This window comes from Urocitellus parryii, chromosome 6 (genome assembly GCF_045843805.1).
Source record: "Urocitellus parryii isolate mUroPar1 chromosome 6, mUroPar1.hap1, whole genome shotgun sequence".
Taxonomy (NCBI): domain Eukaryota; kingdom Metazoa; phylum Chordata; class Mammalia; order Rodentia; family Sciuridae; genus Urocitellus; species Urocitellus parryii.
The window spans coordinates 4,139,338-4,152,604 of record NC_135536.1 but is presented as its reverse complement, the minus strand read 5'-3'; the positions used below and the strand labels follow the sequence as shown (position 1 = coordinate 4,152,604).

The 13,267-nt window shown below is 44.9% G+C and overlaps 1 protein-coding gene across 11 annotated transcripts in view; it reads left to right on the top strand.

The window, feature by feature from the left end:
* Positions 1-13,267, top strand: part of Ppp2r5c (protein phosphatase 2 regulatory subunit B'gamma) — a 136,115-nt gene that overhangs the window by 114,443 nt on the left and 8,405 nt on the right. For all 11 annotated transcript variants that reach the window (XM_026413792.2, XM_026413793.2, XM_026413795.2 and 8 more), the window contains 4 exons: positions 2,409-2,579; positions 4,842-4,969; positions 7,608-7,709; positions 9,436-9,508. In XM_026413792.2, coding sequence (XP_026269577.1) covers positions 2,409-2,579; positions 4,842-4,969; positions 7,608-7,709; positions 9,436-9,508 — 474 coding nt within the window. The remainder of the gene's footprint in view (positions 1-2,408; positions 2,580-4,841; positions 4,970-7,607; positions 7,710-9,435; positions 9,509-13,267) is intronic.

Sequence of the window (13,267 nt, the reverse complement as noted above, 5' to 3'; positions counted from 1 at the left end):
GGAAGTAATCAAGCACATGACACGTGGCAGAGCGAGAGCTTGACTGCCATAGTCTTGAAGAAGGCAGGAGCCATGTGGCCTCGCTTCTAAGCTGTCATGCTGAGCTCTGGCTCAGCATCAGCACAGACAAGCCACAGACCCAGTCCCTGGCATGTCCACCCAGGACCACTTCGTTTCTTAATTCTGCTGCACAGATAATATAACAGTACTCTCCTGCCTACGTGAAGCAGATTTGATTTTCTATATATTAAAAACATTCAGACCCTCACCTCAATGAATTTCTTCCTTTGAAATTAATGATTTAGGAAAATACGAAGGCCATTGTGTCTGACTTCAACAGTAGAAACTAACCAGGAATGAAGTCCAGTCGTGGACTCTGAAGGTGTGCCTCCACTTGAGTACCTGGAGCTACCTTTCCAGGCTCAAGAATACTTTTTCGAAGTATGGTCCACTCGAATACTATAATTTTATAAAGGAGATTTGTCCTGTTTGTAACCTACAGTTAATGTTATTTCATTTCACATGGTAGGCCATGCTCACAAGCTTCTGGGCACATTAAACCTATTTATCGTTGTAAGAATAAAGGCTCATTAGAGTGTTTACAGACAAGTATTATGCCTGTTTTCACCCACCTACCTCTCGGCTAATCGAGTTTTACTACACGCCTGGTGCAGCTCTTTTGCCTGAGTGCACCAGGACAGGGAGCTTCCTAGGGCTTGAGGCCATGCCCAGAGCCATGCTCACCCTCCAGAGGGCAGGTAGTCCATTGGGTTTCCAAGGAAGCTCAGTGCCCAGAACTGTAGGCAAATAGCCTTTTGCCCAGGATTAGCAGTCCCTGAGCAGAATACCTCCTCTACAAAATCCCACCATGTTCAGGAGCAGCAGAGATGGCTGAGTACTGGTCACAGGGGTTTCGAGAAGCAGGAGGAATAAGTCCAGTGCGTGAAACTGATTGTACAAGTAATACCTTTTCCAGTGAAATAAATAGCTAAATCAGTTGTTTTGTGTAACTCAAAAATTAATATATTTCTCATTATAATATTCCATTGGCAGACATAAAGGCTTATGAAGTGATTTGTAATCAGCGTCTTCGTAACAATAATTCCAGCATGCAGAATAGGTAGTTAATAAATGTCTACTAAACAATTTTGAGCTACAAGTAGAAGGTAAATGATTAAATGATGCACTTTTAGAAATAATTCCTTTAAGACAGTTTTGTTGTTGTGAATTTTTATGTCAGACTTCAAAACCAGGAACACTTTTTTTTTTAAGTACTGGGGCTGGGACCAGGGCCTTGTGCATGCCAGGCAAGCACTCTGCCACTAAGCTATAACCTCAATACAAAGAGCACTTTTTTAAATAAAGGCTGGAGTTTCATGAAACATAATATTATAAACAATTACCCAGGAACCCAAATACTAAAAGCATCACACAGAATTATTCTAGGTGTGCACTGTGGGGCACTCCTGTAATCCCAGGAACTCAGGAGGCTAGGGCAGGAGGATCTAGGAGGATTACAAGTTCAAGGCCAACCTGGGCAACTTAGCAAGACCCTATCTGAAAATATAAAAAAAGAATCTGGATTGTAGCTCAGTGATAGAGTGCCCCTGGGTTCAATTTCCAGTACCCAGAAAGGAAGGGAGAGAAGGAGAAGAAGTGAGAAGGAAGAAAAGCTTCCCCTGCAGAATCCCTTTCTAGCTGTCTGACTTGATCGAGGAACAACATCCACAAATCAGGAACCCCTGTGGTCTGATTGGGTGGGGCTACTGCCACATGCTCCTGCTGGCTGAGGGCCCACAGGCATGCAGTGGAGCCAGTGAGGACCCTGCCCAGGTCTGCCACCGCACCGTGGGTGAGTTGGCATCTGCTTGGTTCACTGCCCTCTTCTTGATGCTTTTTAACACAGTTACAAACTGTTCCACATGCATACATGTGTGGGTGTGCATAAATACATCAAGTGTTCAGTTAATGTGAGAAGTGGATTGCACATGCCTGGACATGTTGGCAATAGTTTCATATCTGGCCACTTCCACCCCAGAATGCACAGATGAAGGCATATGCTCTGCAAGGTCTCCTCTAGTCTTTGACAGAATTCTCCTAACTGCTAGCAGGTTTTGTTTTTTGTTTTGTGTCTTTTTTTTTTTTTTTAATTAAAGGAACTGACTTACTGAGATGGTGGTTGATCAGAGAGTGGGTCACATAAATTAAAACTGTGAGTCTGAAGTAAAATTAGGCCTGTTTATCAAATTATAAAATACTACGTGTGAATTACTGAGTCTGATCATCCCCCCAGAGGCCAACACCACCTCTGTGCTGCTCTGCAGTGGGGGCCCCTGACTAGACAGAGACTCTGCCTGCCCAGGTGTGGCAGCTTAGGGGCGTCACTTCCCATGTCATTTCTTTTATAGGTGGTAATGGCACTTCTCAAATACTGGCCAAAGACCCACAGTCCAAAAGAAGTAATGTTCTTAAATGAATTAGAAGAAATTTTAGATGTCATTGAACCCTCAGAGTTTGTGAAGATCATGGAGCCTCTCTTCCGGCAGTTAGCCAAGTGCGTTTCCAGCCCACACTTCCAGGTATGTAGGTTTGGGAGAAAGATAATTAGATGATTTCAGAATGTTACTTTTGGAAATAAAACATTCCAGTATATAACTGTGGTTTGCTTCTCATATAATTTTAAGGTAAAATTCAAGTTTTTACTTTAATCATACTTCAAAAATAAGGTGGAAAAACTTTATTTCTAAAAACTATATCCTAGAACCTTGTCCTCACCACTGAAAGCATTTTTCTCAATAAGAGCTATGAAAAGCAGCTTCTCTGTGAAAGTGTCATCCAGCTCCAAGTCCCCCAGACCACCTGACCTTGTTTCCACAGCTGACTGATCAGTAGTGATAGATGATGTGATGTTCAGAATCTCCAAGTCTGAAATTCTCTTTCCCTGTAAGTTTATTTCTGACATCATATGTCTCCCTTTACACTTAAAAAATTAATAATAATGTTTCTAGTCAGGAGTGGAAGTGCACACCTGTAATCCCAACAACTCAGGAGGCTGAGGCAGGAGGATTGCTAGGCAACTCAGTGAGTCCCTGTCTCAAAATAAAGAAGAAGCTGGGCACAGTGGCACACACCTGTAATCTCAGTGGCTCAGGAGGCTGAGGCAGGAGGATCTCGAGTTTGAAGCCAGCCTCAGCAACAATGAGGTGGTAAACAACTCAGTGAGACCCTGTCTCTAAATAAAAATACAAAATAGGGCTAGCAATGTGGCTCAGTGGTCAAGTGCCCGCGAGTTCACTCCCCAGTACCAAAAAGAAAGAAAGAAAGAAAGAAGAGCAGAGCACTTGCCTAACATGGCGATGGTCCTGGGTTCCATCCCTGGTACTACTATTACTACTAATAATAATAATAAATTGCTGATGTTAAAAACTGAAGAATAATTCAAAATTCAAGCCATTAAGTATCTCAAACTTCTACTTTCAAATTTAGACTTAAAATATTACCACAAATATACTTATGGATGTATGGGTGTTTTTTAAAACTCAAAGTATCCAACTCTTAAATAGGAATGATCCTAGAAGCTACTGATGCTATCCTGATTCCTTTATAAATTAATGCTCTCTGTTCTCAAACACCTTTCCCTCCCCTTCATCATATTCACCCCGATTCTGAAAAGCTCACCCACCTGGCTTTCTCTGAGAAATCACCCATGATTCTTGAGCCCTCCACAGGCCTCACCCACCATACCCTCAGCCTCTGTCTGCACCACCACACATGAACTCAGAATCTCTAGGTTTCTGGTGACAGAAATGCCATCTCTGCTTTGCTCTGAGCTTCTGAGGACTGCTGCCAGATCTGCACACTGAGATGTGATGTTGGGAAGTAGTTATGGAGGCGGGTCGACTCTACCTAGGGAAGCACATGCCAAGTCAGGCATGGGCCACGTGTCCTGGTGGCTTCCACACACTCTGACTCAGATGGTTCTGCAGAATGTGCATGGGTGTGGCTGTCAGCTACAGCCGGACAGCAAGGAGGGCCGAGGTGCACAGCCACAGTCCTAGGTGGAGGGATGTGGGTGCTCATACAGCTTTGTGTGTTGGAAGTTTTTAGTAATGAATATTACTAAATAATAATAATGGGCCCTCCCACAGCTTCCTTCTCACCAGAGTGTGGGCTCTGAAATGCTGCTTTGGGGTCTTAGCTCCCTGTCCCCCTTGCCAGTTCCTCCCCTACTCCTTCCTCCTCACTATTAGGACCTGTCCTCCCCCAGGGCCTGGCTCACATGTCACCTTCTCCATGCTGAAGTCCCACCCACAACCCACACTCCTGCCCTTCCCTGCTGCCTTTCTCCATGACTCATCATTTCTAGCAAGTCAAATAATCACTGTCTTTTGTCTGTCCCCCTCCAGAACGTAAGCTCTGCAGAGTCAAGCATTTCTGCCTGCCTTCATCCACTGCCGTATGCTCAAGCTGAATACATGTCACATACTAGCAACTAATGATGTTGGTGGGTGGATGGAGAGATAGATAGGTGGATGGGTGATTGATGGATGGATGAGTAGAATGAACTTATTTGCTTTGTATCCTGAGCATCTAACCTAATATCTAGCATAAATTGAATAAATAGAGAGGTGAATGACGACGTTCTTCATTTCTTCATAATAAGAAATTATCTGCTGCCCCATTGTTGTAGGCTCTTTAAAGTTACAGTCTAGAATATTTTGAAATAATTAATTCTCTGATGCATTGTAACTCATTATCCTGTTTATAGGTTAACAGTGAGGATATTTGCCTCCTGTGCTGGAGCATGAACACCAAGGACACTAACACATCCTGTCTTCCAGGTGGCAGAGCGAGCACTGTATTACTGGAATAATGAATACATTATGAGTTTAATTAGTGATAATGCAGCAAAGATTCTGCCCATCATGTTTCCATCCTTGTACCGCAACTCAAAGACCCACTGGAACAAGTAAGAAAGAATGGGCTCTCTCTCTTTCCTGCATATTTTTAAATGTTTATGTTTTTCTGTTACTGCAATTAGAATATAAATCCAAATTTTAATATCAGCTTAAAATTATGTTGATTTCTTTGAGGTTTTTAAGTTACACATGTAGAGTGTCTGCATTGGCTTTTGTTTTGCTTCCTTACTCCTATTTCAAGCCAAGACAGAGGACCCTGTGTCTGCACCCTGCTGGTTTCAGTAGCAGCACCTTCCACACATTTCCTGAGTGCCCCCAGGGGAGTTGAAGGTCACCGCAGAGCTTGGGCTCAGTGCTGTAAGAAGCACAGGGGCCAACCTGCTGACAGACCCCCTGGAGCCCCTCTGTGAGACCGGGAGCCATCCTGCTGTGGTCGCTGCCTGGAGGGCCAGAGGGAAGAGCAGGCATCTTTAACACACCTGAGGAACTGAGAATATCTACTTCTCTCCTTCATCTTTTCACTTAATGAAAGTGAAGAAATGGAGTCTCCCAGTGACAGCCTTCTGAGACCTTAAAAGGAAACTATCCATGTGGGTGCTGCATTAGGATTAATTCTGAACTTAATATTCATGTTATTCAAATAAATGTGGGTACCAGAGTTTTTCTTTTTCCATCTTTTTTTCTTTGTGTGTTATCATAAATTAGAATTTAAATCAGGGCCAGGCACAGTGGCACACACCTGTAATCCCAGTGACTCAAGTGTACTGCTATAATCCCAGCCACTCAGCAGACTGAGGCAAGAGGATCACAAATTCAAGGCCAGCCTGGGCAATGTAGTGAGACCCTATGTCAAAAATTGAAAGGGCCTGGGATACAGACAGTTTCAAGCTGTACACCTGGGTTCAATCCCCAGTACAAAAAAAAAAAAAAAAAAAAGGAAAAAGAAAGAAAGAAAGAATTTAAAGCAATAAGGGCAGAGCTGTGATAGCTAGATTCCTGCTTGTCCTGTAGACAGAAAAGCCAACTTCCGCACACGATCCAGTAGTCCTAAAGCTGGTCAGCAGCTCCCTGGCTCCAGAGTGGTCTCCTGACCTGCAGTGTCTGCCATGTAGTGTTCCTACTTCCCATGGCCAACCCTCTGCGGAGCTCTGTCCTGCCCACTTGAGGCTGCAGGCCACATGGCTTCTTTCCCAGAGTAAGCCCAGGGCAGCAGGCTTGCTCTGTGTTTTCTGCCTGACACTCTGGGGCAGCAGGGGCCATCCAGGTGGTGAGCAGAGAGCAGGCAGGTCAGAGCAAGCTCCACCTGGGCAAGGTGAACCTCTAGGTCTTCCCAGCCACGTTTCCTCAACTGAAAAATAGAGAAAATACTGACACTCACCACATTGTTTTGCTGTTTAAGGTAATGCCTGTATATATTAAGTGCTTTGTTTTGTGGCCCCCTTTGCCTGCTTGAAGACTTTCTAAAGCCAATATACATAAAATGCCTGGCATGAACAGGCCTCCAGTGCATGTGGCCCTAGCTTTGCAGTTGCAGGTTTGCCAGGTGCGGGCCTCCTGTCATGGGAGTTGTAGTGTTGAACCCAGGGGTATTTTCCCCACTTTATCACTCGTCACATCGCCAGCCCTTTTCATTTTTATTTTGAAACAGGACTCACTGAGTCACTGAAGCTAGTCTCAGACTTGAGACCTTCCTGTCTCAGCTTCCCAAGCCCCTGGGGTGGCAGCATCCCTCATTGTCCAGCAGGATAGTGACTTCCAGTGACCTTTGTTTTGAAGCACTTAGGGTTTTTACTGAGCACAGCCGGTGATGGCAGAGCCCCAGTCTGGCCGTACTCCTGCACATGTGTGCAGCATGACGCCAGAGCACAGCTGGTGGCTCACTCCTGCTTTTAAAAAGAAGGAAGCACTTTCTAAGATAAAGGAGTTTCATTATGAAGATTAAAAAGTGGTTATGGTTTGGCACTCAGTCCTCTTCATTTTGTTTGCTATTTTATTGCTGCTCACAACTGTGGGTCAGTGGTGCTCTGCTGGGCAATTTCCTTGCTCTTCTCAGGGCTCTGCATAGATTCAGCGACAGCTGGGCCCCTCCTCCTCCATGTGCAACAGGCCAGAGAGCTAAGCTTTGATCGAGCACTTTTATGGTCTGCTTCCACATTATTTTTGGTTTTCTTTTTTATTTGTTGACTTTGAGGTTTCTTTTTGTTTTATTTATTGTTATTTGGGGGCAGGGTTGCAGTACCTGAAATTAAACCCAGGACCTCATACATGCTTAGGGAAGTGCTGTACCACTGAGCCACACCCCAGCTCCTGGCATCGTTAAAATTATCCTCAATGAATAAGATTGAAAGGAAACTGACATTTATAGACAATAAGATGTTTACTTCTGTTTCATATTGTCTTCATTATGTTTGTTGGGGTTTCAATATTTTTAAATCAGTTTCCAAGCAAGATGGCTTTGGCTGCTGGTGGCCAGGTGGTGAGCTGAGTGGCCTGTGTGGGGGCTCCTCTACTGAGTAGCTGACCCCAGGACAGATGGGAGTCAGACCACAGGCCTCCCCTGTTGAGGATTGGGAAGATGGGAGTGGGACTGTTGAAGTCCACAATAGCCTGAGAAGTCTGAAAGAGGAAAGTGGGGGAGAATGACCAAAAGGTCCAGTGTTGCGTCTCACTGTGTAATCTTCTCTGCAGGACGATACATGGCTTGATATACAATGCCCTGAAACTCTTCATGGAAATGAACCAAAAATTGTTTGATGACTGCACACAACAGTTTAAAGCAGAGAAACTGAAGTAAGTTGTTCCTTTTGCAAGTTGCTGTTTCCAAAGTTCTGGAATAATACTGAATAAGCCTCCACCATTGTTCCATTCTAAAAAAGTCGTTCTTAGCTTTAGATCTGTACTGGTCCTCTCATATGTGGAAAGCAAACTAAAAGTTAGTTAAGGTGAGTTATTTTCAAGGAATACAGGTTAAAAAGTTGGCCGTCCTCCCTTCTGTGGTTAGTCAGTCATCTTTGCAGATGAGAGTGTTTATGTGATCAGGAATCTAGCATTTGGGGTGGCTGTCAGGTGTAGTCATTTGTCATGCTTATAAGGCAGGAATTAGAATCGCATCCTGAAGGGTTTATGAGAGAGCAGGAACCCACACTTCAGCATAGCTTTTTCTAATTATCTCCATAACATGGGCATCCTCAGGAACCTTCTGTCCTTGACAAAGTTAGGGTTCTGCTTTTATGCCTTTGAGAACTTCAGAGCTCACATCTGCCCAGGGACAGCCTGAGTGACAAGGTGCTCTATCCCTAGGCCAAGCTCAAAATCATGTGGTTGGTTAGTAATTGAAAGTCACTCTTCAGAGTCGAGTGCAGACTGTTGGCAGATTTTATACTTTGCTTGGCACTTAAAACTGGCTAGGGTAGATAAACTTTGAATTTCTGTAATTCAAATTTCAAAATGTCTGTGTGGCTTATTCATTCTTTAGACAAATGTGTGAGTGTAACATGTACTGCAGACTCTGTTTTAGTTTCTAACAATACGGCCGTGAATACAACAAATGAAATCATTGCTGTGATAAAATTTATATTTTGCGTAAAGAAAGTAAAAGAGAACAAAATACAAAAAAAGTGAAGTATAATGTATGTGAGATGACAGCAAAATAAAGGCACCAGGCCATAAGGAGGCACAGTGACCCTCTTCCAGCCTTCCAGCCTGTGCTCCTCCTTATCTGAGGGCTGAGGTTGCATGCAGGTAGGGAGTTTCTAAGCATCATGGCTTCTCTAGTGGCACATCCTCCCTTCAGGGAATCAGTACTCTGAAAGAGGCCTTCAAGCTCCTCCTAGTACATTTTTCTGCATTTTTTTTTTTAATATTTATTTTTAGTTCTCGGCGGACACAACATCTTTGTTGGTATGTGGTGCTGAGGATCGAACCCGGGCCTCACGCATGCCAGGCGAGTGCGCTACCGCTTGAGCCACATCCCCAGCCCCTCATTTTTCTGCATTTAAAAAAAAAAAAGTAGACAAATTCATTGTCTTCCAGAAGGTCTTATGATTCTTAACAGCAAAATCAGACAAGAAGCCAGGTCTCCTGGCTCCCAGGACTATTCCCTGGTGACCCATCAGTCCTGGAATGCCGACTCTTGCCAGCTTGCTTCCTTCCAATCTGTGATGGAGTCTGGTTCTCAGTGAATGAGTAAGCTCCTCATTAGAGTAGTCTAGGTCCTCTGAAGAAGCACCTGACCCCAAGAATGCAAATATCACACTTGAATGAGTGAAGAATTTAAATTCTCAGACTTATTAAATTTTTAGCATTTTTTATTGTTTAATCTTCTAAATCTCAAGCCAGTTTTTAATTTCATTGTTCACATTATGCACCTCTTGAGAAGCACTGTGAAGAGTGTGGACTAAGACCCAAAGTAACAAGAAGAAACAGCGGTGTCACGGCTCTCTCCCTGCTTTCCCTCCTGTGTGTCATCTTCAGTATCAACCATCTCTAATACAAATAATGTTTTACTATTTTTCAGAGAGAAGCTAAAAATGAAAGAGCGAGAAGAAGCATGGGTTAAAATAGAAAATCTAGCCAAAGCGAATCCCCAGGTACTAAAAAAGAGAGTAACATGAAAATGTCAAGGGTGTTGCTTGAATGCCTTAGGGGCGTGGCCGGGCATGGGAATTGGCTCTCACCGACATTGTATGTGGAAGTGTCTGCAATAAAGGAATAATTTTCACCTTCATGACCCTCCTCTTGTACAAGTACTTATTTTTCCCCATAACGTTTTACCACAGAAATGACATTTTTCTACTTTTAAAAGAAGATATCAATCTTATGAAACATACTGTGGTAAAAAGAAAATCAGGATACAGCCTCTACTCCAGGATGTGGTTTGTTTTCTCATATGTCTTATGTGCAATAGCTCAACCATGTTTCCCTTTCTTTTTAATATTAAATTAATTCTAGAAGTAAGAAAATTGAATTGAAATAGATACAGTGGGAAGATGATGTCCTCTTTCCTGAAATAGATTTCTATAAGCTTGGTATTTTGTTGTTAAAAATTAACCAAATTCTGCCTTTTAGCACTAACCCTCCTCTTACCCCAGCCAGGAGCCATGCGCTGGTGTCTTCGGAACCCCCCAGTCCAGCATCATCTCCTGCAGCATCGGCCCCTGGGTGGGCTCCAGGGCTGCTGTGGTCCTGGAGGTGCTCACAATCATTGCCTTTGGGTTTGGCGTGCACTAGTCTAAGTAATTGGCAAGAGGTGGCTGTAAATGGTCCCCCTTGCCCTCTGCTTTTCTGTGTAACAGTGCCACTTAATGAAAATCACTAGGAACTCCTAGGCCATCTCAATTCCCCAAAGAAAATACCTTATTAAACAGTGTATTTCTTTTGGTGAGGAAGATACATGATCATTATCTAAATTGGGATGTACGTTTTTAACTCTTGACATTTGATACAGGAATATAAAGTTTTCAATAGGTATTTTACCTATATAAAAACAAGTTGACCTATATTCCCTTTGATAAAACTGTAATCAAGAGACAGCAAACCATGGGAAACTGAATGACATTCTCAGTCATGTGTCCTTGATTCTACCTAAACCAGTAGCCAGCATTTTTCTAAAAGTATTTTATCCACGTTCTTACAGAGAAAAATGCTCTTTTGAGACTACTGTGAGAAACTTAACTGAGGTAGATAACTGTAGTTATCTGCTTTAGTAAATAGAGTTTATGTTCCAAGTGAAATTCAGTAAGTCTGGGGCAACTTTAGGTGGCTCAACCCTGCCTGGTGTATGCCCTGGGAGCCTCAATTTGTTCTGAAGGGCCCAGGCTGAAGGAATGTGGACAGGTGTTCACACCATCCAAATCAGCAGCCTTGAAAAACTTGCAAAATATGTATGAATCAGAGCATCTGGTTGTTTTGTTGTTGTTTGTTTGTTTTGCTTTGCTTTACCTGGAATATAGAAATAACCCATTGAACAAGATGCATAAAACTTTTGTGTTGCAAATGAAGATCCTGTGGCTGGTGGCCTGTGTGCTCTGCTGAGCTGTGCTGCTGCAGGGGAGGCCTCAGCATTCCCTTCCCCAGTTTGCTCTGGTGGCTTGCTTATTTCCTTGGTTCCTGTTGACACTGTGACAATCACTAACAGTGCCGAGTTTGGCCTTAGCACTCTGGTGATCTCCCTGTTCCTCCATCCTCACCCCCCATCTCTGTGTGACCCATCATGAGTCCCACGTGCATGCCTTAGCTCCATGATACTGTCTCCAAGTGGAAAATACTTCATGAGCTAAACATCAGAACTGAAAATGCAGCCTCAGAACTCACTTTTCATCCCCTGAGAGAAAGCCTTCCTAAACGTGGGTCACTACCTGCCTCGCGGAGCGGTAGAGTCTGGTGAATGATACAGTATGTGTCTTATTTCTCTAAGAAAGATGGTTGGGTGTTAGCTCGATTTCCTTCTCGATCTGCCTTGGTGAGAGTTGGTTTGCTGGCTTCACTTTCCGAAGGTAGATCGTGTCATTCACAATCTGCTGGCTCTCCCTGGTGCTCACCTCCATGTTTCACAAACCAGGATCTTGTCCCCTCAGGCAACATGGAGCACCTGGCTGACAGGGCTTTGGAGCTGTTGCACCTCCAGAGTTTTATCCCGTTGTCTTAGCAGTTGTGGTAGCTTCACTAGGGTTTCTTAACGTCACACATGATTTAACTTTTGAAATCCTAAAATGCTGAAGACTTCTAATTTAAATGTGCTTCTCCTAAGCCCCAAGAGAGGTCAGTGCCTTCTAACCACTCACATCCCTGGCTTTGGTGGGAACCGTGTATATGAAGAGAGTACTTCTGTGTACTTCAGGTGTGGCCGTGCGAGCGTCTGGGCTGGCACCTCTGCTCATAGAGGCTCCAGTAGGTCGTGTGTGGAGGTCAGCACTCCCTGTGAGCCACCACACACTGTGGTGTCTGGTGTGCTGCAAGCCTTGTGCAGTGTCCCTGAGCTCCTTTCCATCTGATGCCAGGAGGGCGAGAGCCTGTGCTGAGCACTGGTTGCTGGCACGTTCCACAGAAAGCACTGGCTGTTTTCTCAGAGAAGCCAAATATTGAAAGGTTGGTTTAAAAACAGTCCCTGGCACATCTCATGACTGCTTCAGTGGTTTCTGCTTCTCCGTCTCCCCACCTAAATGATGAACCCCTTGAAGACAAGGTGGGAATTCCCAGGTAGATGGAGCTGAGAGCAGGACACAGCCCTGGTGTCATGGAGGCTGTGGTCCATTAAGGGAGCCAGTTGGACACAGCTTACACACTTTTGAGTGATGTGCCAGAGATAGTTGACATCTTCAAAGAAACCCTGAAAGAAACAAGGCAGGTGTGGACAGGCCACAGCTGCGGGCCCAGGGCACCAGGAGCAATCACAGGGCAAGTAAGGGACCCACTTGCATTGGCACCCATGGCGTATCAGTTATGGGGAGGGGCCAGGTGAAGCTGGGAAAGGAACAGAAGTTGAACTTCATCCCCCCAAAATTGTACAGAATGTGAAAGGGCCAGGACAGACTGAGTGACCCAGGCAGAATTGTAGTTTTGGAAGCTTCTCTGGTGACAGCAGGAACAGAGTGCCAGGAGGAAGCAGGCCCAGAGAGGAACTTGGAGGAATGTATAGAAAGGGTACTCATGGCAGAGCAGGTGACATGAGGGGCAGGGGGCACTGAGCGGACCAGGGACTCATTGGTAGTAGAAGAAAGAATCTGAGCCCAGGGTGTGGCTCTAGCAAGGTAGCTGCCAATTTTCAAAGACTGTTGGAGAGACGTGGACAGCCAAGGGGCCCATACTTGAGAGGACTAGACCATGGATGGACAAGGAGGACTGAAGGCCATGGGGTATGAGATCCTTAGAAATGGTAAGCGACTGTCATCCAAGGAATAGGCAGAGAAGGGGGACCTAAGACGGGCCTCAGAGGGAGGAGAGAAGCCAGGAAGGAAGGACTGTGTCACAGAAACTGGGGGGGGAGGCTCCAGGGGATAACTGTTGGTACTTCGTGCCACAAAGAGCCCCTGTAAGGTGAAGCCAGACGTGGGATGGCATCCAAGAGGCAGCTGGTAGCCCTGGTACCAGCAGCTCCAGGCTAGAGTCTGGGGCCTGGATGGACAGTGGTCTGAGGTCAAGCATACTTCCCTCTGCCTCCTGAGACCATGAACAAGCTACTGTGTCCCTTCCCACCTCAGTCCCTCCAGCATTCATGTCACCCATTGCCTCAGCTCCAGGGAAGCCTGAGCCTGGACCCGCCTGCTGCAGACACAGACTCCCCTCTCCCCTCTCTCTGCCTCACAGGGAGAGTAGATGCCACATGCTAATCAGCCGTGTTTCCACAGCCT